Genomic DNA, 24,951 nt, shown 5'->3' on the forward strand with positions numbered 1-24,951 from the left:
GGGAAACGATATTGATAGAGAGACAGGATTATACTTTATTTCTTCCAATTTTAAATGAAAGATCTTTATTTTCCACTCATTTATTCTATTTTTATTCGGTCTGATTCTTCTACCATTCGTTGAGCTTCAAAGTTTTTCTTTTGGATGATTTCAACAGCTTGGGTGACTTATTTCCAGTGGCAGCTTACACCGTGAGGATTGATTTCTCTTTAATTGTCGAAGCAGAATTTACGTCACTAACTGCATTAATGTATAGACTGGATCATAATATTTGTACAGACGGAAGTGAAAAACCGCAACAGATTTCCCTTATATCAAGCAAAGGAATTCCCCCTACGACCACCGTTCACCTTCTCATAATACTCAGCGATCGCCCTGGAACTTTCTGCCACAACCAAAATACTGAAAACTTTAGACACTTGTACCAATAGCGGTTGATTGAAATTGGCATAATCACCCACAAATGTCGCGCCTAATTTGCTTCCAATTACGAGTGAAAGTTGTTACATTTCATGCAATAAAAGCAGCGAATGTTAGTGATTTTCTAGCGATCTGGTATGTGTTAGGGAATTATATTTGTATTGTTGGGGTGGAACTGTGTACTTCACTACCATACAAGCTTTTTCTTCCATGCAATTTCTTGTGCCTTTAGGATTTTTTCTAAGCAGCATCTTACAGCATTGCCCTGTGCTAGACGGCAGGTTTAACTTACAATAATCATACACGGAAAAGTCAACATTGCAACGGAATTGATGTCTTGGTCTTTACGTGACTTCTTTTCTATCGCCTTTTTATTCTCTCCGAAAACAGTTCGTAAGTAATTTGAACAGGGTAATATTTCTAAAGCCTGAGGGTCTGCAGTTAAGGCATGATACAGACGAGCGACTCACTCCCACTTTGAGGCGAACATTTGCGCAGGTGCGAGAGTAGGAAAGAGAGAGTCAGAGAGGCTCGGGATCAGAGGACCAAGAGAAGGGAAGGCAACAGGACGGAGTTTTTCAAACTTGTAAAGAAAGCCTCTAAAAAGGTAGGCGAAGTAGATTTTAGATTTTTGATATTTAGAATTGTACAGACTTGAATATGAAAGAAGTTGTTATTTACAAAAAAAAGGGGAAAAGCGTTAGACTACCAATTCTGTTCTGCACGAATGGAGATTTAAAAAGTTTCCATTTTAATACCATCGTAGGTTAAAATGAGATATGGATAATTTTATGATTCAGAAAGGTGTGTTAAGACGTCCATTGTCTGGTTGGTACGCTGAACGTATGCATTTCGCGTAGTTGACTTTCTGCACGAATGCGAAAAAAGGGAAGGAAAAAACTTCATCAACCTCATTTTCTCTTTTTTATTTGAGTAAACTAGTCAAAACAACATTTTCTCGCTTTAAACGAATAAGTTTGCAAAAGATCATCTGTGAGCGCAATGCAGTTTTGTTTCAATTATTACGTGTTGTGCAAGGCCTAAGTGGTTGACGTTATTCGTAGTAAGTTTTGTTGGTTGAGATCCAGTATCAACAGATTACAAAACGTTCTTGCAAAAGCTGCGGACGCTTAGCAAATTACTTAATGTGTGGAGGACAAGTAAATGCAATCGAATTTAAAAGCACTTTACGATTACCGATGCATCAGGAAACGCTCCAAACCTGTATATTTTCAACTCGAAGAGGCCTCCACTCATTTCTCTGTTAGCTGTTTACATATCTGTGAATTAACCAAGTAGAAAGTGCCACTTTTTTCGTTCAGTTCAAAGTAATGTAGCATGAAAGAGTAAGACAGACATTCATTCGGAAGAGGCGGGCTTGATCTCGGCGGGGTATACAAAGCATACTCGTTGCCGCCTCCATTCTACGGGGTGATCGAACTTGTCCCCAGATGTACTGACGAGTCAGTTATTTGTCGATCCCTCGACCCAAGTAATATCGAATTCTTGTATGTGATCTTCACAGTAAGCTTATGTTACACGTTTGCAGGTAATACAAGTACGTAACATACAAAATAACATTTTTCATTTATTTGGCGGGACAAAAACATATGACTGAGGGGTCATATCAATATACCAGTGCATTGTACTGTGTAAACTGATCAAACACATTTGACTTCTGTGAATGCCTGGTCATGATGGCATAACACCGACCATTTTTATAGCCATCAGGTGTTGGACCGTTATTCTCTTAAGCTTATTTGCAGAGGTTTTTTCTTTCAGAATGGCAGGAGGACTGAATGCCCCCACCCTGGCTACGGTAATGAGACTGCTCTCCGTGAGCCTGGTTCTCCTCCTCGTGGTTTCGCCCACCTCCACGCGACACCATGGGTACTCTTACTTCCAGCGAACACCCTGTGAGTAGCCCTTTCTTTAGTTTTGATTTTTTTCCCTTTTCCTTCCATCTGATCACAAAAAGGCAGCACTGTACATCTGTAGCGAATTCAAGGGGTACACGTGCTCACATTTCACTTAAAGATAATCGCATTATCATATAAGCTTAAAACGAAAATGTAAATGGAGTGGATGAATTCGTTGTAATATGGAAAAAAATCCAACATTTTTATAAGATTTATACTTTTTACTTTTGAAGATCAAACTCACTACGTATCATGTAATGCCCATAATTTGAAATATTGCACACGGTTTTAAGGGGATAGGGAGTAACCTATGACAGTATGTATTGTTGAGTAATAATGCTAAAGATTTGTTTTCATTTAATTTCGATCTTTTATTTCAAATTTTACGCTGCCGCAGGCAGTGGAATCGATGTCATTCAGAATTGTGAAATAGATTGGCAGAGATAAGCTCCGGAAGCAATGTATAGATATGCATCCAGAAGTATAGAGATAGGTTGAAGGATATGTGTTTTAATTCTATACCCCAACGTAACAGCGTGCAGTAAGATGAGAAGTGTCAAATAATGTGGCGGCAGGTTTAACTAATGTTTTGATATAATTTACTAGCAACTTAAAGAACAGGCAATCATAAGCACGGAATTGTCTGCCGTAGCATTAGCCAGCAGTGTTATGTTTGTTTTGACGATTGTATAACGATTTCGATACACACTGGTATTTTATGATATGGTCATTTTTCACGGACCTTTTCAGACTTCGACGCTCCATACTACCTTAGAACCAGAGCTAGAGCAAACAAATATCACAAGCGATTTGACTTGTCCGAATGTTAGCGCCCCTAAATAATCAAATTTTAAGAAATAACATTTTGACTTAATGTCTATGTTTGGGATATTTAAGTAAGCAAGTAGACGACTGGTTTGAGGTTTCTAATGCAGGAGCGGACTAAAAGGAGTGCGCGCACCCAAGGCGTGCATTATTTTCCCGAAAAATGGACCCCAAAGGACCAGCGTAACGCAGAAATCTCCATATTTGAGGGTGTGCACTTTCCATTAAATCTGCTATTTCATCAAATGCAGAAACTCATTTGGAAAACTCTATGCATTAAGTCTAGTGACGATAACGACATTAAGTGCATGACCGAGGAATTAGGGTGATAAAATCAACCGGGTTAACAAATCATCATAAATGCTATTTCATCATATAGAAAAATGCGGTTACCCTTGTGCCCTTAACTTTTCTGACCTTGGAGTCAGCCTTAGTTCTGATGTATTGATAACTCCAGACTGGAAGTCAGACATCAGAGTGGAGAGTGAAAGTCAAAGGTGAGCTCTAAACAATCACTCAGCCCAGTCACGCGAACGACGCAATCGAACCTGCCATTGGATTAGATTGTCCCCATTCAAAAACAAGGCATTATCCATCTTTGTGATGATTTGGGAAAAGGCGCTTGATAAGTGACTGGGCTTTTGAACCGAGCGTCAAGATGACAAATCCCACGTACAATGACTGCCCATAACTATTTGACTGTGTTTTGAAAGCATTATCAAACTTGGTGGTGCATTAACTTAAACGCTGGCGTTTCCGTCCCTTCCTCCTTTACGATTCATTTGCTGAATAAAGATCACATCGCACTCCCTTTAGTAAACATCAATGAATATATGTACTTCATTGCCTTGCTTATCTTTACAACCAATCACTAACGCGCGTTTGTCTGTTTGTGAGCTTTGAGTTATAAATATATGCAATTTCTCTGGATAACTTTAACATCTTAACCCCAAGACGTATGGGGTTACAGTAGGAAATTCCACTGCAAGTTTTTTATACAACAAAACCGTTCAATTGAGCTTACATTCACTCATGTGTGAGCCACATTTCTCTCACTCCTATTGTCTATGGGTTTTGATTGAAGGTGTAAGTGTGAGGTGAAAGCACTGGTCTTTTATTTTGACCCACCTGGTTTTCTCAGGTATAACATTAATGGTGCCTGATTCGCAGCTTTGCACAGTTGACCTACAGACGACAGAAATCAAGTGCACTTTTTCAGCTGAATATTTGTAATTTTCCGAACATTTTAACATTGTTAAATTTGAAAAGATTTACCTTAAACTACCATGTTTAAGTTAACCCCTCCCCACACACTGTCAAACCTGATTAAACTATAAGACCGAAAATGTTGCACGAGTAAGTATCCTAAGTACAGATTCTCACTCGGGGCACCCTTAAAGACCGGCAAAAAGTCATATTAATTTCACCAAACTTCTGCCACTTGTCACAGGTCCGTCTTACAGTGAATTGCATATATTAATGACGTAAGAAACAATTACATTACTCTAGAGTATTTCTAAGAAAGCTGCTTAAATATTCACGTATTTTAACTACTTGTTTTTGCGCTGGAGGTTGACAAAACAAGAGACTGTCAAAATTCTACAATATCTCATGCTCACAGTTGTAATATTTTCTTTAATCTATTCTATTCTTCAGCAAACTTAGAAGGCACTTCTTTCATCAAACATATCTAATATCCCGGGGTAAGAAATACATAATGACAATCATGAAATAACCGTCTTATTCCTAGGGCGGGTTATGTCAATTTGATTGAATGTGGCGGAGAAATGACTTGTCCAAATTTGATCAGTATCGCAAAACAGAAACTCAATCGCTCACATTTACTTACCAGAAACAAATGCCTCGTCGATGACAATAATGGTATTTTGGGGGGGGTTTAAACTTTAAGAGGCAATACTTGACACTTGTTTTGCGCACCATTGTGACAAATAAATTGACACTAAAGCCCCGGAGACAACATTAGGAAACAACCAACCGCTCAGGTTTTTCAGTGAAAGGTTGGTATCAAGTCTCTGTTTTGATAGAACATAAAATTCGAAGTTAAATCCTGAAATACTACATCACCACTTATAAGTGTGATAAAAGAAGTAGATTGGCGTCATCTAAACCAGGTATTAACACTGCAAAAAATGATTTACACGGTTGCCAACTATTGTAATTTCACACGATTTCCAATAATCAACCGTCTCTGGCTTGTTAATGACATTTACCCCCACAGATCTCACTGGGTTCTTAATATTCATTACATTCGACTCTATTCAGTAGTCTCGTGTTCTTGAGCTCTTACTCTGTTGAACCTTATGCCGGTCTCTATTTTCAGTTTTTTGAATTATACAATATAAGAAGAAAAAAGCGACTGGGATGGAGAGGAAAAAAACACCAGAAATCATGTTTGTTGCGTTAAATGAAACTGAACACGTCCAGATTGCAAGGTTTACATACGACTGTATACGTAAACTTGAATTAAGAATGAGCTTCGTTGAGCTAAGTCATCTTTTATGGGAAGGAGTAAGAAAAAAAGGTGGATGACAAAAATGAAAGTAAATGGAATACACGGAAGCTAGAAAAGAAAGCGAAACCTGAGGCAAACAACTAGCACGTTTTGTGTAATGAATTATTCTCTATGCTGAATTACTGAGAAAACAACGAAAAAGAAAATGATGGGTGGTCGAAACAGTAAATTGAATTAAGCTTACATAATCTAAGAGGCGAAAAGTTCAATACTGCGTCACGTTATTGCCGATGTTTTTTAAACATTTTCGCGGTCAGCTTTCCATCTCATTCTCCCTACCCCACCACCAGTCGCTATCAAAAATCTCACAGCAACAAAAAGTAACAGAACAACATACACACAGGGAAGCAGTATTTAGTTTTTTTTTTCGGATTGTCAGACAGAATTTCCATCAGGTCTGTGCTTTATTCCCTTCCTATTAGGATATAAGTATTCTTAAGAACCATTTGTATAAATAAGACGTGTATAAACTAATCGACTACTTTTAGTATTTTGCTTAGGAAACGTTTCAAGATGGAACAACCCCCAAACTAATGAAGTCCAAAGTATCTTTAATTCAGGTTCAGAGTGGACTGTTACTCACTCTCACTTCGGTTGCAAGTTTGTTTCAGGAATTGAATTTACACCCAGACTTTCAGCGTGCTCTTTCTTGTTTTCAACTGTGTTCAATTTCTAGTCTGGTCATGTTCTGGATCTTTGTAAGCATTAGCAGCAAAACTCCCTTTTTGCTGCATTTGGGAATACGCGGCATAGATAGATATGAACTTTAAATAAAAGCAAATCATAACAGGGAACAGTAACCCGACCATAAACGAAGACACCTGCGGGAAACCAGAGACTAATTTAAATGATTTAAGTAATGATTGAATTTTCTGTTGAATGTCACAGACATGCGGTTACCCATTGACGTGTCGGAAGCGTTTTGCACTTGGTTTTTACCGTAATTTTTACCGTGACTTAAATAATGACCTTTTAATCCTTTTCAGTTATAAAAAGTACCAGTTGTAAATCAACTCTTTCTGCAAAATCATGTTTGACTTGATTCTTTTGGGTTGTAATGTCTTTGCTGGCATGTTTATCACATAAAATGATTTTCCCGCTTACTCAGTAGTGTTAACGTCTACTGCTATACGATGAAACGTTTTCCAATTTTTTCTCGCTCTGTTAGCTTATTCAAATTTTGGTTCGGCCCTTAAATGGCCCAACTTTGCCACTATGGTACAATGGATGGTAAATAAGGAAAGACTTCGGAGAGTATCTAACCTTGTAAAGCCATGTGCCATTCTCTGATGACACAATTCATGAAGAGCACACTCTACCTTTTTTTAAACATGAGCTTCAGCATCATGATTACCAAATGAAACAGCATTGTTTTGGGAAACCTTACATTCGAGTCTAATTTAGATTCTACACACTCACATTTGACTTTTTTGGTGGGTACCTTTGGGCAAATTCTTCGAGAAGTTCGGTTTTATTTAGATCTCATCACGACCTCATTTAATTTTTTGAAGTGGTACCTGATCAACGCCCCGTGGGCCAAATTGGTAAGAACCTCCCCTCAACATGGAGGTCTGACAGTTGACTTAGTTTTCATTGGGAATTACAACAGCGGATTGAAGCTACAATTACGCACTATTGTGTATCGTTGTCAGCTTGATTTCCACTAACTATGTTTACCCACTGCTTTTTTTCTTCTTTTGTAATTCTTGGCAGTTACAGTCAGTAGTGATTTAACAAGGAAGAATGCACGTGGCAAGCTCAAAAGCTGCGGCACACCGTATCACCGCGTTAATAAATGGGATCAGGTGTGTTTACAAACAGAAATCTATTAAGACACAACATGGCTGTAACTGAAAAATTAATAGGCAATGAAGCACTGCACATGTTCACAGTAGGTATATGAAGCATTTAAAAACCATTAAACTTAAAGAGACGATGAGAGAACCACTGAATATTTTTCTAACGGCAGAGCCAATCACCTTGAAAGATGGGCGGGCTGATTGATAGGCGGTCAGAAAGAATAAATAACGGGCGAGGACGGCTTTGGATAACCAGACAGACGGACAGACAAACAGACGGACAGACAGAGAAAGGCATGCAGCGTCATTCTATTTCCCTTACTTTGTTGCGGGAAAACAATCATATACCCCAAATTACAATTAAAGGAAAAGCAAAATGGCATCCGATGAATACCCTGATATATCCGTGAGATGCAGTAGCCAGAAGCAGTAAATAACAAAGTGGAAAGAACCCACCTGGTAGTGACAACCCCACTCTTACTTCATATTAAGATTACACTTAACTATAGCCGCATCTAGACCTCAGTCTAAACTTTATCAAACCTGCTTTGCATTCCTGTGCACGAACTGAAAATATTGTTCAAATGCACCACTTCTGCTTTCCATATCTTGAAATGGTTTGAAAGGTCACATGCTTTTTTTGTGAAAAATACGTTGGGGTATGTTGCCTTAAAGTACCATTCCTTGTACCAGTAACGTTAACCAAGTCCAATATAATACTTCAATCTGGTTATATTTGCCGGCGAATATTCAGAAATGAGATATCCTGTTAATGAAGTAAAGCGAAAAGTGCACTAGATAGAATGAATAGGGACGCTAGTATATTTAAACCTTTCACAGTCAGGACCTCCACTGGGCGGAATGTCGCCTTATTTTTTTCTTTTCATGTTGATCTTACCTAAAGTTACACCATCTTTTCATACTTGACAAATTAAAGCTTATTTTATTTTTTAATCGGATTCTGCAGAAACATAGCTGGGAGGTTTGTTTAGAGAAAAGCTTATGCAAAAATTCATTCTTAACTTCAAACCGATTCTTCTTTGAGAATGTTTCTCATTTTGTCACACTGAGCCAAAACAAAACGACTGTGAAAACACGTGCTTCCAATGGCGAATTGATCAGTTTCTGTACATATCTCCTCAGTTGGTGGTAACAATCACACACGGAAGACAAACAAGCTTAAGTGACAAAATTAGTTACATTTGTTTCGTGTATTCATGTGAAGGCTCTAGATGGCTAACATTCTGTCATGCGCGTTAGTGCATTTTAGTAAGTTTGTCGCTTACGTCATTGTCGACTGGTATGCATTTCTTACACCCTTTCGGCCAGAGCAGCAGAAAAATGGTATACCCGTTCCCATGGTACAAATAAGAAGGATGCCTTTCAGAAGTAAAAAATATTTTTAAAACTGCATCCCTTTTCCTCCTCCCCATATTTAGTACCAAAAGCTCTCTCTTTCCCCTCAGAATCATATATTAGTTTCTTATTGAAGAGGGTTGTGGATATTTTTCCACTCCAATTCTAATGTACTTCATCTGCTTTCATTTCTACATCTTTGAATCCACTGAAAATCGGAGTTACCCGTTTTATGCTTCGTCAAACACACTGTGTCCTTAATATGCATAGGACGTGTTACAACTACTCTGTGCATGTTATTTCCCTCTAACATGTGTTGAGTAAAATGCACTTGACAGACGAGAAAACGCGTTCCTTTTAACACCAGTTACGCACCGTTAACCTGTAAATTGTGTCGCCGGTGGTCTGTAATAGCAGTGATTGTGTGAAAGAATAAGGCAAAACTACGCTCACAATAAATTTGATGAAAGTTAATATCCGTGCCTTCAGTGGGACTTAACCTGCTTTTCGCTATCATGATATCTTTTTCCACGTAATAGCTCGGTGATAGATCGGTGCACAGGCAAAATCCGCATTAACGCTTTTACCACATATGTTGGTAGGAAATACAAGAATACCACTGTCAAATTCAAAAACACACGCTCTTCAATTTATTCACTTTATTTATTTCCCTTTTTTCGCGTATAAGAGATATGTGATTCCTTGTTACAATACGGATTCGTGTCGATACATTTTTTTCGTTAAAAGTTAAAAAGAATGAAAACAGTCACATTTGTTCTTCCTCTACCTTATGACGTTTTAGACATAAAGAGAAAAAAATATCAAAGATGAATACCCACTGTGCACAAGGCAACTTCCTTATGGTCTTCCTTTTTAATCAATTGATATTATGCTAACACGTCCCTCAACCTCAGTTAAAGGGTACTTGAGGTAACGTAATTCAAATGGCATGAAACTAGCCTGGTCTATAATTTACATGAGGTAAAGGGAACAGTCATAATTAGTGTAGTCTGGGGGTTAAAAAAGGAAGAGCCGACGCAAGAAATATTATAGATTGCAAAGCTTCTTTTTTGGGGTAGTTCTCAGTTTGTGCACAGGCGACCCGGTCGAGCGAGATCAGTCTAGATGAAAAGAGAAACCACCTGGTAAAACATTAAAACACCTGTTGACAAGAATAGGTGTAAATTGCTTGATCAGTCGGAACGCAAAACAGAGTGGGAAACTGACAAGACAAGTGCTTATACCTGTTAGATGTTTAATTCGGTTAAGTGTAACTGCCTGTCTCTGTAAGACAGCTTTCATGCCTTTGTAAAAGAATCGTTTTAATTTCATAGACCATTATTTTAGATTATTGGGAAAGCGTTTGTTTTAAAGTTCTTTTCAATCATGCCAACTGTCAGGTACGTTTACAAGTGGAATGCTCTTTAAGAACAAGTAATAGAATAGAAACAAATACCAAAGATTCTCTCCGGGTTTACGGCTTTCTCCTATAAGTAAATTAAGACAAAAAATGATGCGACATAAAATCCGCTTTTATTTTAATCGAATATAAAATATAAAGAAAGAATATGAATATTAAAAAAAGCTTCTTTTTTGTTTCAATATGCAGATTACTGCGGAAGGTTGAGATTCTACGACCCAAGTTACTACACCTGTTGTAACGGCGCCATTCAATACGGGGGCCGACAACAGTGCTGTGGCTATCTGGCCTACGACCCTTTACGATCAAGCTGTTGCAACGGACAGCTTGCCGAGGCTACCAGCGGCTGCTGCGGCAGCCAGCCGTACGATCCCAGGTTCTTCACCTGCTGCGACAAAAAGCTTTACTCTGGCGGCCATCTGCGTTGCTGCGGTGCGAAGGCGTATGACCCTACGACGCACAGTTGCTGTTATGGCTTGATCTACGGCGGGGCAAAACAGGTCTGCTGCGGTCAGAAAGCGTTCTATAACGAATTTCATACCTGCTGCTATGGGAAATTGTCATTTGGCAGAGGCCACATGTGCTGTGGAAAGAGAGCGTATGATCCGAAATATTATACTTGCTGCAGAAACCATATCTACTTTGGTCAAGTTTTCTGCACTGGTGGCAAAAAGTAATATATGTAGTTTATGATGAAATTGATTAATTAATTAATTAGGTAATTAATTCGCTGGTGTGAAAAGGTTCCCTGTGATATATACATATATTAACAGCCTAAGATGTGCATTAGAGGAAATAAATAGTCTTGGATCACCTGGGCCCAGTTTCACCAACACTGGATAGCGCTATCCTATGGATAACACTATCCATGGGATAAAATTATGGTCCTCTGGACAGTTATCCTGAGGATAGCAGTCATTTTTATCCACTGGAAAAGCAAATGTTTAGAAAACACTATTTTACGCACAGGATAACTGACCAGAGGATAACAATTCCATCTAATGGATAGTGTTGTCCAGAGGATATAGCGCTATCCAATGTTGATGAAACCGGCCCAGGAGTAAAAAAACTTACGCATATTTGACATTTTATCTTTTAACCTCAACGTTATGGCTATGATATACCGCCGAGGAAGAGAGATGTCGTCAGATTTTTTACACCCAGATTGGTTAGGTGAAGGAATCATCCGAGATAGCCTTAATTCTCGCGACTTAGCGTAAAATCAAGCGAGATTTCGCTGATTTGGAAGAGCGTAAGGTTAGAAGTGACGGCAGACGAGCAAGCGCGTTTCGACAACGAATGAAATCTGTCAGAATTTATCCAGGGATATTTTTGGCTGTTTTCTCTGTTCTGTAGAGTTGCAGTCTTTTATGCAACAGTGCGTATTCACCATATTTTGTGAGTTACTTCTGTATTGCTTTCGAAGGCGACATTCCCGACGCATAGTTTATCCTTTATTGCTTAAGTCATAACCACCTCACGCAGATTCTCGCTTGTTTTATAATCTTGTATGATGTCACACATGTTTGAAACACATGTTTAAGGGTATCTCGGATTATTTCAATTTTTGATGAAATATCGTGACAATATATGTAAAATCTGATCATGTCATCTCATAAAAAAAAAAACGTTTTCAAATGTCTGGAGCTGTTTAGAGGAGAGCAAATAACCACCGAATGTTGTTGTTTATTGATATACCTTTTGACAGAAAAAATACGATTTTTTACCTCATCTTTGATGTGTTCAGGAATAATACATGTTTGTTGCCAGTATTATACCAGTCTTGCATTTCAGCTGTTGCTATCAATTTTACGTTTAATTGTCTTATTGTTCTTTTGATCCGATTCATAAGGTTAATTAAGGTTAATTGGACACGGAGTCGTCATATTTCCTAGATATTGTTACAGCATTTATGGGTACAGTCCGATCTGATATGTGGGATATATGTTAGCACAAGGTGACATCTGACAAACAACTGAGATTTTGACAAAGAAAACGGGACGAGTTTGAAATGTATATCGATGGAATATACGATTATGGTGTATTTTTTGCTTTTAATGTTGAAGCTTACGTTTTGTAGATAGTTTATTAAAAAGGGGCAGTCTATCCATTCCCTCTAAATTGTAAACATGATGCATTTCATTTTGTAATGAAGCGTATCGGTGAAAAGAAGGGTTTACTGATAAGACATAAGTTTTAGGCGCTGGATCTCCTCTTAAATGTCAATGGATGTGTGACTTTTACACACAGATGCGTTCATTCTTCTGGCCAAGAAACCGTTCAGAGTCTTGCCAAAAACAAGTATAGCTGACGACATCTTGTCCAGTTATCAAAGAGTCGGTTCGGTATCATTTTGCTGGGAGAAATAATACACCCTGTGCACCTCTATCTACCGAGGATGCCTGCCTTAGACCCGTGGTACATGAATAATGGACACTAGGCGAAACTAACCACGATTTATGATAATTTCATCAAATTGCTTGTTGACACGAATGCTACGAACACTTCAATTTCCTCAGTTGAAGATGACATTTATGAATTCTGGCTTAGAATATCGGCAACCTTTAAGCGAATGTCAAACTGCTTACTTTTCATGTGAAATGCATTTAAATTCCGAGGATACCAAGACATCTTGCGTGCATTGATCGCTTCGATATGATCACGTAAAAGAAATTACAAGTTTGATGATTTAATTTAGGGGAAATCAGTGCTGTCTTATATCCAGTTGGTGTAAACTCCATCTACGCCCACTGTTCGCTTATCGTGTACGTGTACGACTATGATAAAGCCACTTACACTGCCATGTATTTTATGACTTTATTATTAGAACTATTGAACGATTATTTCGTTATACGTATATTACCGGGGTTTATACGCGAGTTCAATATTGTTTTGTTTTGTTTTTTGCTTTTAATAATGCAAATATTATGTATTGTTTCCGCTTTTTATATATATGGACTGATAGCATTCTATTAGACGGCCTCTGTGGCACTGCGTCAGTCGTGCAGTTCCCGAGGCATGACTAGAAAAACATGGTCTCTATTTTGTACAGCCGACCTCCCTTGTGGTTCAATCTGTCTTTTAAATTATATAAATTGACCACACACACGTGGGAAATACACGTGCACTTCTTTTTTGCTTTCACAAGAAAATCACTATATTACAGCGAATAATTTGAGATTGCTACAGCAGGATTAGTATATCAATATCTTGAAGGTAAATGCTGGGTGCATGCATAAGCTTTGACTTTGAACAGCTAGTTGCTCTAACGTAATTTATATCAACGTGAAATCTAGCGCAAAACTTCACAGAGACAATGCGTTCTCCAGTAGACGATCTGATAAATAACGTCCATTTAGAACTTGCAGCAAAATCACTTTTTATTGATTTCCGCACTGTGCTTTCTATAGGCAATTTTACAATAAAACTTCTTGGGAAAATGCCATTTTAGTTTGTCGTTTGTTTGTATTGAACAGCATATTTCGAAGCAATTTTCGGTTATTACTATTATTATCGTAACCTCATTAAAATTGTCCCGGTTTTTCTCTGAGTCCTTTCAAGAAATCTCACGCCAACGAATGAATCACTGTTGCGTTTTCTTTTGTAATGTGTTCCAGGCCTTGACCCCCGGTCCATTGCTTTTTCTTCATTTTCCCACTTAAATCTTGTTACTTAAATCACATCATTAGATTAACAGAAACCCCGGTCAAACCACTGACATTGGAATGCATGGACTTGCTAGGTCGCCCATTCATTTCATGAAATTAGAGCCGACAGGTAAGTGTTCAGGGGTGCTACAGGGGAGAGGACAGCGGTGATTTGTTGAACAAAGTGCCCCTGCTGGCAGTCAGTGTCAGTTTCCAAAGGTTATATTTGAACGCGTTATTAGGTCCACGTGGAACGGGTTTTCTCCGCCACTGGACATACACATATCCCTTCAAACGCAACTGTGGTTCTCTTCTTTGCATCTCGATATTTGGTGTAATGGGCATTTGAGCCAGAAGAAAGATCAGATAAACGAAAACAGACGCGTGGAGAGCGCTACATTAGGCTTCGTTTGAACATCGATTTAACTGCCTTTTATTATTAGACAGTGATTAAAGTGGCATTTAAAAAAAAAATTGTTCACAGGACACGCCCTTCCAAGTTAAGGCACGTTTTTAAATGTGGTTCCAGTCTGGAAGTAATGGGTTGCTGAGGCATCACCTGCAGCAGGTAACACTGGACATGTGCACAAAAAGCAGCAACACTCTCTATAATCATTTTTAAAGGGATCGATATTAAGACTTCTCAAACACAATATAAAGTAGCGTAGGATTCATATTCATATTCCTAGTATTGACAAAAACTACAATCTTTTTGATAAAAATAATAATAAAACACGGTTTTAAAAAGAAAAACGTTTTTATTATGACATCCACATCGAATATTGTAAGACAATTATACACCAAAGACTAGAACAAAATATATATGGTAAGATATGGCATTCATTTTTTTTGCATTTCACATTTTTACATTTTCATTTTTATGACAATAAACAGATCTTGGTCACAAAATATTCATAGAAGTAAATCTTCCTTTCTGTATTCAATAACAAATATGACGAACATTGCACAACAATCATAATGTTTGATAAACAATTATATTCACCCCTGCCAAGGATGTCATGTTTCTGCCTTTGTAAGTTTGTTAGTTAACAGCTTACCTTTTTTTAGAATAGGTCAAAAATGGGCTAATTTGGAATCAATTAGATTTTGTTGTTGTTCAATTAAATAAATAATAATAAAACTTGAGCTGCCTTGGCAGAGGTGCTTTTTCAGTCACAATATAAAAATGAAAATGGATGGATATCAAAAACTGAATTCACTTAAGCTATACTTTAATTTAAATCCTGAATACCTTCTGGAGATGATATTTGAAAAGCATGATCGCTAAGAAATATCAATTTTGATATACATAGTTTTAAGTATGAAAAAAAATTCAACTTCCATGTCAGTAAAACAGTTCAGACAAGGAAGTCTAAAACAGCTGTTAATAGCACAGAATTGTCAAGCTCAATCACAGTAATTGTAGTATTAAACATTCTCAACCCATCCTACTTAATATAATGATGAGTTTAGAATAAACCACAATAGATCACACATCATCTTCTCTTATTCATTCTACAATACAACCTCATGATTTCTAGCTCTCTGATATCTACTAGTCTCGAGTCTCTGTCTATAGATAATTTTGACTAGTGGGTGCTGACAATGGATGTAGGGATAAGATCAGTCCTCACCGAAAAAGTAGGGAAATTGGCCGGGGGTCCAGGGAACATGATTCACAAGAATGACCCAAACGACCCTGAAAAAGTCGAAATTCCGACAAAAGTCTGAAAAGTCTCATCAGTGTGAGTAAGTGGTTTGAGTAGATTGTGAATGCATCTTTTATGTGTCACTGCACACCTGTAGCAATCCTCCCATTTAATGACAGTTAAATGTCCCCATACCATGCTTCTCCTTGATCAACAGCATCTTGTCTATTACAGCACCATCCTGTAATGAAAAATGTAGTTTTTCAAATAAATAAATAAATAAATAAATAAATACATCTCTTAACATTTTGAAGAGCTTAACTCATGAATAACTTATCTATCTTGGGCAAATTTGTAGACTTATCTTATTTGAATTATTAATATTTATGACTTTAAGTTGAATCACAGTTAAAACTTAACCAAGGCTTTTCTCAGCTAACTGTGTCATTTGGATGGCAGCCAGCATCACTGGATGGCCAATATTTTCAAAGACGACTCATGAATTTTTAAAAAAACTTTTGGCTTGGACTCGATCAAATTATATAGGAAATTACAGGTGATAACTTTGGATGGCTTGTGCCCCCAATCCTGGGAAAAGCCCTGAACTTAACACAAAATTCTGACCCTTAGAACACTTCACACAAACTGTCAGTTCCACAGAATGAAACTTAACTGAATTTTTTCAATACGAGATTCCAATTTTCAAAATGAATCATCTTAATACAATAGAACTAATTCTTCATTAATAGAAGCCACACCAGGTGTATGTTTCTAGTTACCTTGTCATCAGAGACCTGCTCCAAATAGAGATGTGTAGAGTTGATGATGTTCATTCTTGTGTAGCCATAGTCATCAGACCGGAATGCACTCCAGGGGAGACCATTAGAGATAAAGGGGTCTTCTCCTTCATCACAACCCTGGAAAACAAATCATTTTTCACACATAAATGCCAATGTGCGAAACTGTCTTCCTTTTTTTTCCCAAGGGCTAATAGAAGTATACTTTAGTGAAACAAAAAAACATGCTGAACATTCTCAACTGCTTTCAGGACCTTGCAATCTTGTCTACATACATTACATCAAGACTACGTAACCTAAACCAGAAAGAAACTAAACTCTAATCAACATCATCCGATAACCTGATTACAAACTGAATTATGTGAAATTACAAATTCTATGAAGAGTAATCAGACAGTATGGTAAAGTCAATAATCCCCTTTCTGGTCTAATTCTCACGATGTGAACTAAGGTTACTACTGGCTTTGTTAACTTACAGCAGATCCAGTTACTACATGTACTGGGGCTGGTGGGTTGCGATACGGCTCATTGTTACTGCCATTGCACACCTACGAAATGAACAAACAGGAAAATCACACTCAAACAATATATACAGGTGTGGGTTTTGTTTTCATCCAAAAACATTTAATCTAAAGTTGACACTAAATTCACTATTGCTGTTCTTTATATCATTCTAATTAATTGATAAATTTTAAGAAACTGAAGAGATCAAATAAAAGTTGTTTTTATCATACATTTTAAGATGTGATATATTTGACTGACAACAATGAGACTAACCAAATGCCTCTGTATATTCAAATACTATCAGAGATTTACCTTTCTGTTATAGACAGGCCACATCCTTTCATATGAATGCTCATGTCCATAGAAGTGCAGGTCTACCCCATACTTGTAGAACAGGTCCTCTAAACTGAATGCATGAACATGTGGAATACCCACTCGTACCTAAATAGAAATATCTCACTAGCTTTTAAATGGAGCACAGTAATATTCAAAATGTTAAAGAAATATAAAGTTCAGTAAATTTCATCCACTAAAAGTAATAAATATGATAAAGAATTTGTAGTGTTTAAAACTAAATCAAAACCATTTATGCAGAATGGCTTTCAGTGATTATGTATTTACATAATGTATTCTGTTCATTCATTCATTTTACAGTTAACAATTTCCACCCATAATGAAATATGTGACTTATAAAAAAACTGCACATTCTTCAGAAAAATCAAAATGTCATCCATTAATTGATAGAGCAGAAAGCTTACATAGTTATCTATATTAGAACACATGGTAGGGTCGTCAGCATTGGAACAGTACATGGGTCTGTGGCCAAAGACAATAATCCAGGGTCTCTTGGCTCTGTTCTCTGGCTTGTTGGCTTCCTGAAAACCAAGAAATGAAAACTTAACAGAAAACAATTCCATGATTATCTAAAGTTTGTTGCAAAAAAAAATATTAGCTCGTGTGGCTCATTTTCAGTGCAATTAACTGCAAAAGAATGATAAAAGTCAGTTAGTATGTGTGAACAAATGAAATTTTTTTCATTTATAACCAGTACAAGATTTAGAAATGAACACTGGAGTACCTGCAAATCCTTCTCTAACCAAAAGTACTGTGTGAATATCTGTGACCAGCCATAGGAAACCTCATAGTAATACTCAGTACTAAAGGAAATGATGTGAGCTGGGCCCATGTTGAAACTGTAAAAATATGTCGAATAATTTCAATTAAATAATCATATAATACAAAATTTTTATGCTACTTGTTTATGTATGTTTATATAAATCATTTTTTTCAACTTACTTGGAACAATTTACCTCTGATGGGGAAAGAGAGTTTTAAATACTTTGAAAAGGAAATGTTTTAAAAATACAGATGTTGAATAAAGACTCATACTGGAATAAGTTTTTTGCTATATTTCAGTACATAGTTTTTACCCTACCTGTAATACATATTCTTCTGTTCATCACCTGGCATATTAAACCTATACTTGTAGTGGGAAAAGTTACTGGAAACAGAAAACAAAACTATCATTAAACTTGGAATACAAGAATTCTATCAAAATTAAAGCTTCTATGGTCATTGCATAATGTGACTTAGGATTAAAAGTAACTGCTTTTATGCACTCACAAATAATGTAAACAACAATAAAAGTGTGAGAATAAAAAAAAACATTTGTATTCTTACTAAGCAGCCTCATGATTCCCTGGACATGTCATATAGGGCACATAGGCTGCCACTGTTTCTATCTGTCTCATAAAAGCATCTCCGATACGACCATTTGACTGTAAGAAAAATCAAAATCAAGAAGTTTATTAAAATTTGGATATTTATAAACATATAAAAATAAAAAATTACTCTTAAAATTTTCTTAGTGATGCTACCATTCCACTAATTGTACTGTATGTGCTTCTTACAGTATTTTGGTTTACAGACAACTGAATAGAGCAAGCTAATAATTTAACTCTGAAATCTAAGCTTAATAACTCTAAAGACTTACTGTATCAAGGTTATAAGCAATGTCACCTGAAAGAAAAAATAAAATGAAAAGTAATCTCTACAAATAAACTGACTTTAAAAAAGTATTCTTACAAATAAGTTTTAAGTGCCTTCTTCACTTTACTTCTGTTTCAAATATTTTGTAGATAAAACAGTTCTTAAAGACAACAGATACGTATACACGTTGACTTACCAACATGCAGGACAGCATCAAAATGACCTCTCTGAGTTTCTTGTTGTATTCTTGCCATAGACTGACTGTTCACATTGCCAAAGTCTCCATACACTAAAAGTCTGTAATGAAAATGAACAATTAAATTAATAATTAAATACAATGCAATAATAGAATGGTTTAATTAATTTTCAGATGTGCATGGGGTTGCAACAAAAGAATCCACAAGAATTTAGAAATACGTATGTTTGTTACTCATTTTCTCTCTCTCTCTGTGTGTGTGTGTGTGTGTGTGTGTGTGAGAAACTGAAAATTCATAAAATGAAGTAAAAATGAAGCTGTTACCTAGGACTCCACTCTGTGCTGTCTTTCATGGCTGTGAATGTGTAAATACCACTCCAACCAAATCTTCCTCCACAGTGATACTCTGAAAAGAACCATGATGAAACTGAGTTACACAAAACTTATACATATCTTTTCATCTACAGGGTAGTCTTATAACAAAATAACAAATATGTAGAATGAAAAAAAAAATGAAAAGAAATTTATTCTGTTTAAACGTGATATTTGACAGAATAAAGTCAAAATGGGGTTTACAGGAGTCAAACATTAACCTGATAAAAGTTTAAAGGGTCTTCAGGTTCTGATTGCACCTTTCTTCAGTAGGCAGTATCTCTTATCTATATCAATAAAACACTTTTCTGTCATGTTAAGCACTTCAGCAAATACTTAAATGTTTATATCAGTTTCAAAGTTTGGAAAAACCAGATTTATAAGTCGTCAATCTCTCAAAACATACCAGTAGTACTGATCACTAGGTTATAGCACTTGATGTAAACATGTCTTAAATCAATAAAATACTATCGAGTACTAGTAAGTGACTTAAGCAAATCAAGCAAACACAAAATACAACTTGGGTGCTTATATCAGATTAGATTTTGTACGTTACACAAGAATATCAGCTAATAAAAGGTCTCTCAAAACGGTGTGACTGAAATGCGCAATACACCGCAATACAGCGCAACACAGTGCAATACACTTCAAAAAATCAAATCCAGTTGCAATTACACAAAAGAAATGACCGTTCCCAGCAAAGTAGGGTGATATAAAAACAACCTATATTACTAGGTAAGTAATATCGTTGAAATAACTTAACAAATCAGCAAGACTTTTATATTGTCGTGTTGGCAGCCATGTTGGCGAGTGGCTCTTCTTGGATATATTACTGGCCAAGAAGAGCTTTTCGCCAACATGGCGGCTGACCAAACAGTGAAAAAATTGTCAAGTTGTATCAGCAATATTAATTACTATGTACTATATTTTGCTTTTATATCACCCTATTTTATTTGAGATTACCCTTTCCTGTGTTTACTTGCAACTGGACTTGTGTTATCAAGTGTATTGCGCTGTGTTGCGCTGTATTGCAGTGTATTGCGCATTTCAGTCACACCCCTCTCAAAATATTACTTACAGCATTAACAGATTCAGAATTGTCTTATGCACTGAAAGTAATGAAATTAATATTTAAAAATGACAAAATGTGATGCTGTCATACATACTGTACATTTTTCCTGGAATAAGGTCATTCAGAGTTACTCTATGGATAAAGATTACTCTTTTTTCTTCTCCACTGTCTACAAACTTAGTCTCAGTGCCATATGCCACCTGATCCAAGCCATTCTGTCCATATTCCACAATGGAACTGTTTGATTCACTCATCGTGACCCATGTTACTATCATCTGTTGTGGGGTGACTAAACAGACAGAAGAAAGACAAAGGTTAATCAAGATCATACAGTGTCAAGGAGATTAAAAATTAATGACAAATTTTTATTTAAAAAATCCACATTTTATACATGCTATATATGAACTTAATAATCACTGGTACCCGTTCTGTGCATGCACATTCTATAACAATTCAACGGGGGCGTCTCGATAGTCCGAAGGTTCATTGGTCCGAAGGTTCATTGGTCCGAAAATTCGTAAATTTTTCATCAGATTTTCAACAAAAAGGTTCATTGGTCCGAAGGTTCATTAGTCCGAAAATTAAAGGTCCATTGGTCCGAAGGTTCATTAGTCCGAAGGTTCGATAGTCCGAAGGTTCATTAGTCCGAAGGTTCGATAGTCCGAAACATTTTAAGATGTTCTTCGATTTTAAGAATTATAATTACAAACGGAATCTAAGGGTGCGTTCCCAACGAAACTATCATTCTACGTAGATTGATCCAACTCCACCAGGATTCTCACTGTATGCAATCAGATTAGCAATCCTGGAGCTGCTAGGGGGTGATTAACTTTCGTGTGAACTCAGCTTCTAGAATCTTTATCATTTCGTTTTGAGTGCGACCGAAACGCACGTGAAAATTATCCATATAGGTCGTATTGTTTCCGTGAACTACTCTTTACAATGTGGGGAAGTTTGGGGATATGCAATGGCTACCCTTTCCAACTCATGAACACATATACATGTTTCACATGAAATATTGAATAAAGATTGGAACGCATAAAATGAGAGGACGCCTATAATGACATTTTCTTACGATGTCTTAAGATACTATGATTAGAATTCAAATTCTTCTAACCTACACATTTCTTAAATTATGTAAAAGTTATAGAATAATTGCATTTCCAAACAAACTATGTTGTTGTTCGCACAGCCCACTCCCCTCCCCTCCCCCCCCCCAAAAAAAAAAAAAAAAAAAAGAAAAAAAAACAGCCGTTCCGCCAGCAGTATTGTAGGCCTATTACTCATAGGGATGAGGATGAATTAACTGGAGTGTAAACTTGGCATATAAACAAAAATTACGAGCATTTACGAAAACAAGCTTTTCCCTTACTAGGCCTTTAAACATAAAAATTGTATCAGAATACAATGCTCAAATATCCACAAATAGTAATACATATTTAATTCCACCCCCTCTTCCCTAGCAATACTGAAGGTGCTGAAACGTTTATAATCTGAATAGAAATGTGGCAACGCCATATCAACCCGGTGGGCCTATTTATTTATTTATTTATTTATTTATTTATTTATTAAACGTAAAATACAAGTGAGAAGGCAGTTTGAACATGTTGAAATATTCTAAAACAGTTAAACTTCTAATCTGATGAACAACATCAAAAATGCTGTCTTTGTAACAAATTCATTTAAACGAAGAAAAACGTACTCTGCAAAAAGTAGATACACTTGTGACTCGTGAGAAAATTTCCATTTGATTTTACAAAATAAACCTTTGCAGTTAAATATCGTCAACTTCCAATCCCATGAAAAACATCAAGATCTGTTTTTTCTTTTTTTTTTTGTAACTAATGTAATATGCTAGTATTGACGTTATTTTTGCCCGTGCAGACCTAACTTTTAAAACCTCTACCAGGGCGACTGATAGATTTTTTACAGATATTCACAGATGTGTCTCTAGATAAATAGGTGGTCATTTTGAGACACCAACAATTTTCGGGGCCCTTTAGCGGGCCCCAGATCCTACGCCAAGGGGGGTGGGGGCTTTGCAACCGCGGACCCCCCTTCAAATAATCTTGGATCCGCCCCTGTACATGTAATTCACTATACACTTATACAGCGGGCCTACATTCGGACTATCGAACCTTCGGACTATCGAACCTTCGGACTAATGAACCTTCGGACCAATGAACCTTCGGACTATCGAACCTTCGGACCAATGAACCTTCAATGCACATTCGGACCATTGAACCTTCGGACTATTGAACCTTCGGACTATCGCTACGGCCCCCAATTCAACAAGTCACCTGATCATGAATTAACTGAAGTGAAAAGAAGCAAACTGTTGCTGCGTCACGTAACTACGACTCATTGGAACGTGACTGTTAACAGAAACAAAAAAGAAAAAAATCGTTGAAAAAACCTACCACCATAAGAGAGATGCACTTGCTCTGGCTGTCCATAGTATTGAGAGAATACGGGATAGAACACCAAGCAAAATAAACAACAAAGCAGCTTCATCCCTGACATTTTCTTTTCTCCTCACTTGGTACTACATAACCACTCAACCTTCTCAGCTTCCTTCTCTTGTTTTCATCGGCTATGTAAATAACAAAGATTAAGGTAATGTATTCAAGGGGAGTACTTGAACCATTTTTATCATTGGCGATAAGTATTTTACTGTACAGAAAGCTGTAATTAAATATTTTGACGTATATAATACGATATGTGGCATAAACAATTTAATTATTGCAAATATATTTTGAGACAGAACGAGTTGCTTCCACATAATGAACTTTGAATCTTAAGAATATGACATATCTTCCCACTTCCTCTTACTTCCGGTGAGGAGAGCATGCATGAGTAGAGTGAGTTTGGCTTTTTGACATGGCTGATGCTCTTTCAACCCTATTTATCAGGCACTTGCCTGCAGAGTTAACTGAAGATGAGAAGGGGGATTTACTTAAGCATTTTGGGGCCGTAAGAACAAAATGCATGGGCACAGCAGGAAGGCTAAGGCATACCGCATTCGCTGTGTTCGATTCTAAAAAACAGGCAGAAAAGGCCTTAGAACGACTTCATCAATTAGAGATCCTTGGTTGTAGACTAAGTGTAGAATTTTCAAAGAAACAATATGAGAAGTTTCATCCCAAGTTTTCTGACTCTGAGACATTCAAAGACAAGCTCAAAGAGGAAAATTTCAAAAAACAAGAAACAACCAAGAGCGAAGAGGAGGTGCTTGAAAATCAAATCCCTTCGTTTGGAAAAATAGCAGAAAAGTTAGGTATTGATTATCCTTACAACCCTAACTTACATTACATCTACCCACCGCCAGATGTTAATATCTTGACAAACATTGCTCATACACTTGCAACTGTGCCCAAGTTTTATGTTCAAGTTTTACATCTGATGAACAAAATGAATATGCCAGCACCGTTCAGTCCGGTTACACCAGCCCCTCCCCTTCCTGAAGGTAGGCCTATAGAGTCCAGACCTTCTGAACCAGACTGGCCAGATATGGAAGAAATGGAGGTGGTAAGCACGGATGAATCTGAAATACAGAGTGACACTGATGATGAGGCTAAAGGAAAGAAACAAGAACCAGTGAAAAGACAGAAGCAGCAGAAAAAGAGACCAAGAAAGAAACTGAAATTACATGATCTTATAATCCCTAAACCTATACCAAGTGGAACTTTGTCAAATGCACCAAAAGCAGAGGATGTTTTTGAACAGCCACAGCCTACAGCACAAAAGAAAATAGAAATCAAAGTTCCTGCAGTCGCTGACCAAATAGAACCAATTGTACCCAGTGAAAACTTAGAACTTGAAGAATCATTTGAGAAACCACCAGTGCAGGTTGAGGAAGGTGGATTTGGAAAAATTGAGCCTGTAGTTAAAGAGGCAGAAGCTGATGACGGCGAAGAAAGTGATTCAGATGTAACTCAATTCATTTCATCTAGTGAACTCAAACGTGGGAGGTTATCCTCAAAAGAAATGAAAGATATAAATGTGTTTAAAAGATATGATGCTGGTGATCAAACCAGTAGGTTGTATATTAAAAATCTTGCGAAACATGTTACAGAAAAAGACTTAAAATATGTTTTTGGTCGGTACATTGACTGGACATCAGAAGAACAGACAAACATGTTTGATATTAGACACATGACTGAGGGTAGGATGAAAGGACAGGCTTTTGTCACATTGCCTAATGAGGATCTTGCTCAAAAAGCCTTGAACGAGACCAATGGATTTGTTTTAAATGGGAAACCAATGGTTGTCCAATTTGCACGCTCTGCTAAACCTAAAGAAAAAGAAGACCCCAAGTCAAAGGAAACAAAACTGTGATACTTGGATCTAAAATGTAAATCATGACTGGAAAAGCTTTTTGGGTATAAAGTAGATTGTATTACAGTGCATCTGGATGGATTATTAATAACAAATTATATTACTTGAATGCTTG

The 24,951-nt window shown here is 36.9% G+C and overlaps 3 protein-coding genes across 3 annotated transcripts; 2 read left to right on the forward strand and 1 right to left on the reverse strand.

Annotated features, from left to right (window-relative positions):
• The first annotated feature begins 579 nt into the window (after window positions 1-579).
• Window positions 580-13,715, forward strand: LOC106166254 (uncharacterized). Its single transcript, XM_013544748.2, has 3 exons — window positions 580-1,027; window positions 2,203-2,336; window positions 10,462-13,715. The coding sequence occupies exons 2-3, from the start codon at window positions 2,204-2,206 to the stop codon at window positions 10,947-10,949; spliced, it is 621 nt and encodes a 206-aa protein (XP_013400202.2). The 5' UTR covers window positions 580-1,027; window position 2,203; the 3' UTR covers window positions 10,950-13,715.
• A 942-nt stretch (window positions 13,716-14,657) lies between these two features.
• LOC106166278 (acid phosphatase type 7) lies at window positions 14,658-23,091 on the reverse strand. Its single transcript, XM_013544786.2, has 13 exons — window positions 22,919-23,091; window positions 20,593-20,787; window positions 19,379-19,460; window positions 19,055-19,155; window positions 18,863-18,888; window positions 18,550-18,647; window positions 18,305-18,370; window positions 17,948-18,062; window positions 17,628-17,744; window positions 17,182-17,310; window positions 16,842-16,913; window positions 16,348-16,485; window positions 14,658-15,809 (listed from the first exon to the last, which is right to left on the reverse strand). The coding sequence occupies exons 1-13, from the start codon at window positions 23,019-23,021 to the stop codon at window positions 15,738-15,740; spliced, it is 1,314 nt and encodes a 437-aa protein (XP_013400240.2). The 5' UTR covers window positions 23,022-23,091; the 3' UTR covers window positions 14,658-15,737.
• Window positions 23,092-23,299: 208 nt separating this feature from the next.
• Window positions 23,300-24,945, forward strand: LOC106166275 (RNA-binding region-containing protein 3). The gene has a single exon (XM_013544773.2). It carries the CDS (start codon window positions 23,379-23,381, stop codon window positions 24,834-24,836), a length of 1,458 nt encoding a protein of 485 aa, XP_013400227.2. The 5' UTR covers window positions 23,300-23,378; the 3' UTR covers window positions 24,837-24,945.
• Window positions 24,946-24,951: the final 6 nt, after the last annotated feature.

Source organism: Lingula anatina, chromosome 2 (genome assembly GCF_051362555.1).
Source record: "Lingula anatina isolate TDL-2025a chromosome 2, LinAna3.0, whole genome shotgun sequence".
In the NCBI taxonomy this organism is placed as follows: Eukaryota; Metazoa; Brachiopoda; class Lingulata; order Lingulida; family Lingulidae; genus Lingula; species Lingula anatina.

Bases quoted from the DNA above. Each gene is read 5' to 3' on its own strand.
- LOC106166254 (XM_013544748.2), top strand. From the start codon at position 2,204: ATGGCAGGAGGACTGAATGCCCCCACCCTGGCTACGGTAATGAGACTG. The intron at 2,337-10,461 runs GTGAGTAGCCCT...TTCAATATGCAG, and splicing joins TTACTTCCAGCGAACACCCT to ATTACTGCGGAAGGTTGAGA.
- LOC106166278 (XM_013544786.2), bottom strand. From the start codon at position 23,021: ATGTCAGGGATGAAGCTGCTTTGTTGTTTATTTTGCTTGGTGTTCTAT. The intron at 19,461-20,592 runs GTATGTATGACA...GGTTCTTTTCAG, and splicing joins TATTCCAGGAAAAATGTACA to AGTATCACTGTGGAGGAAGA. The intron at 16,914-17,181 runs GTAAATCTCTGA...TTCATTTCGTAG, and splicing joins GGCCTGTCTATAACAGAAAG to GTGTGCAATGGCAGTAACAA.
- LOC106166275 (XM_013544773.2), top strand. From the start codon at position 23,379: ATGGCTGATGCTCTTTCAACCCTATTTATCAGGCACTTGCCTGCAGAG.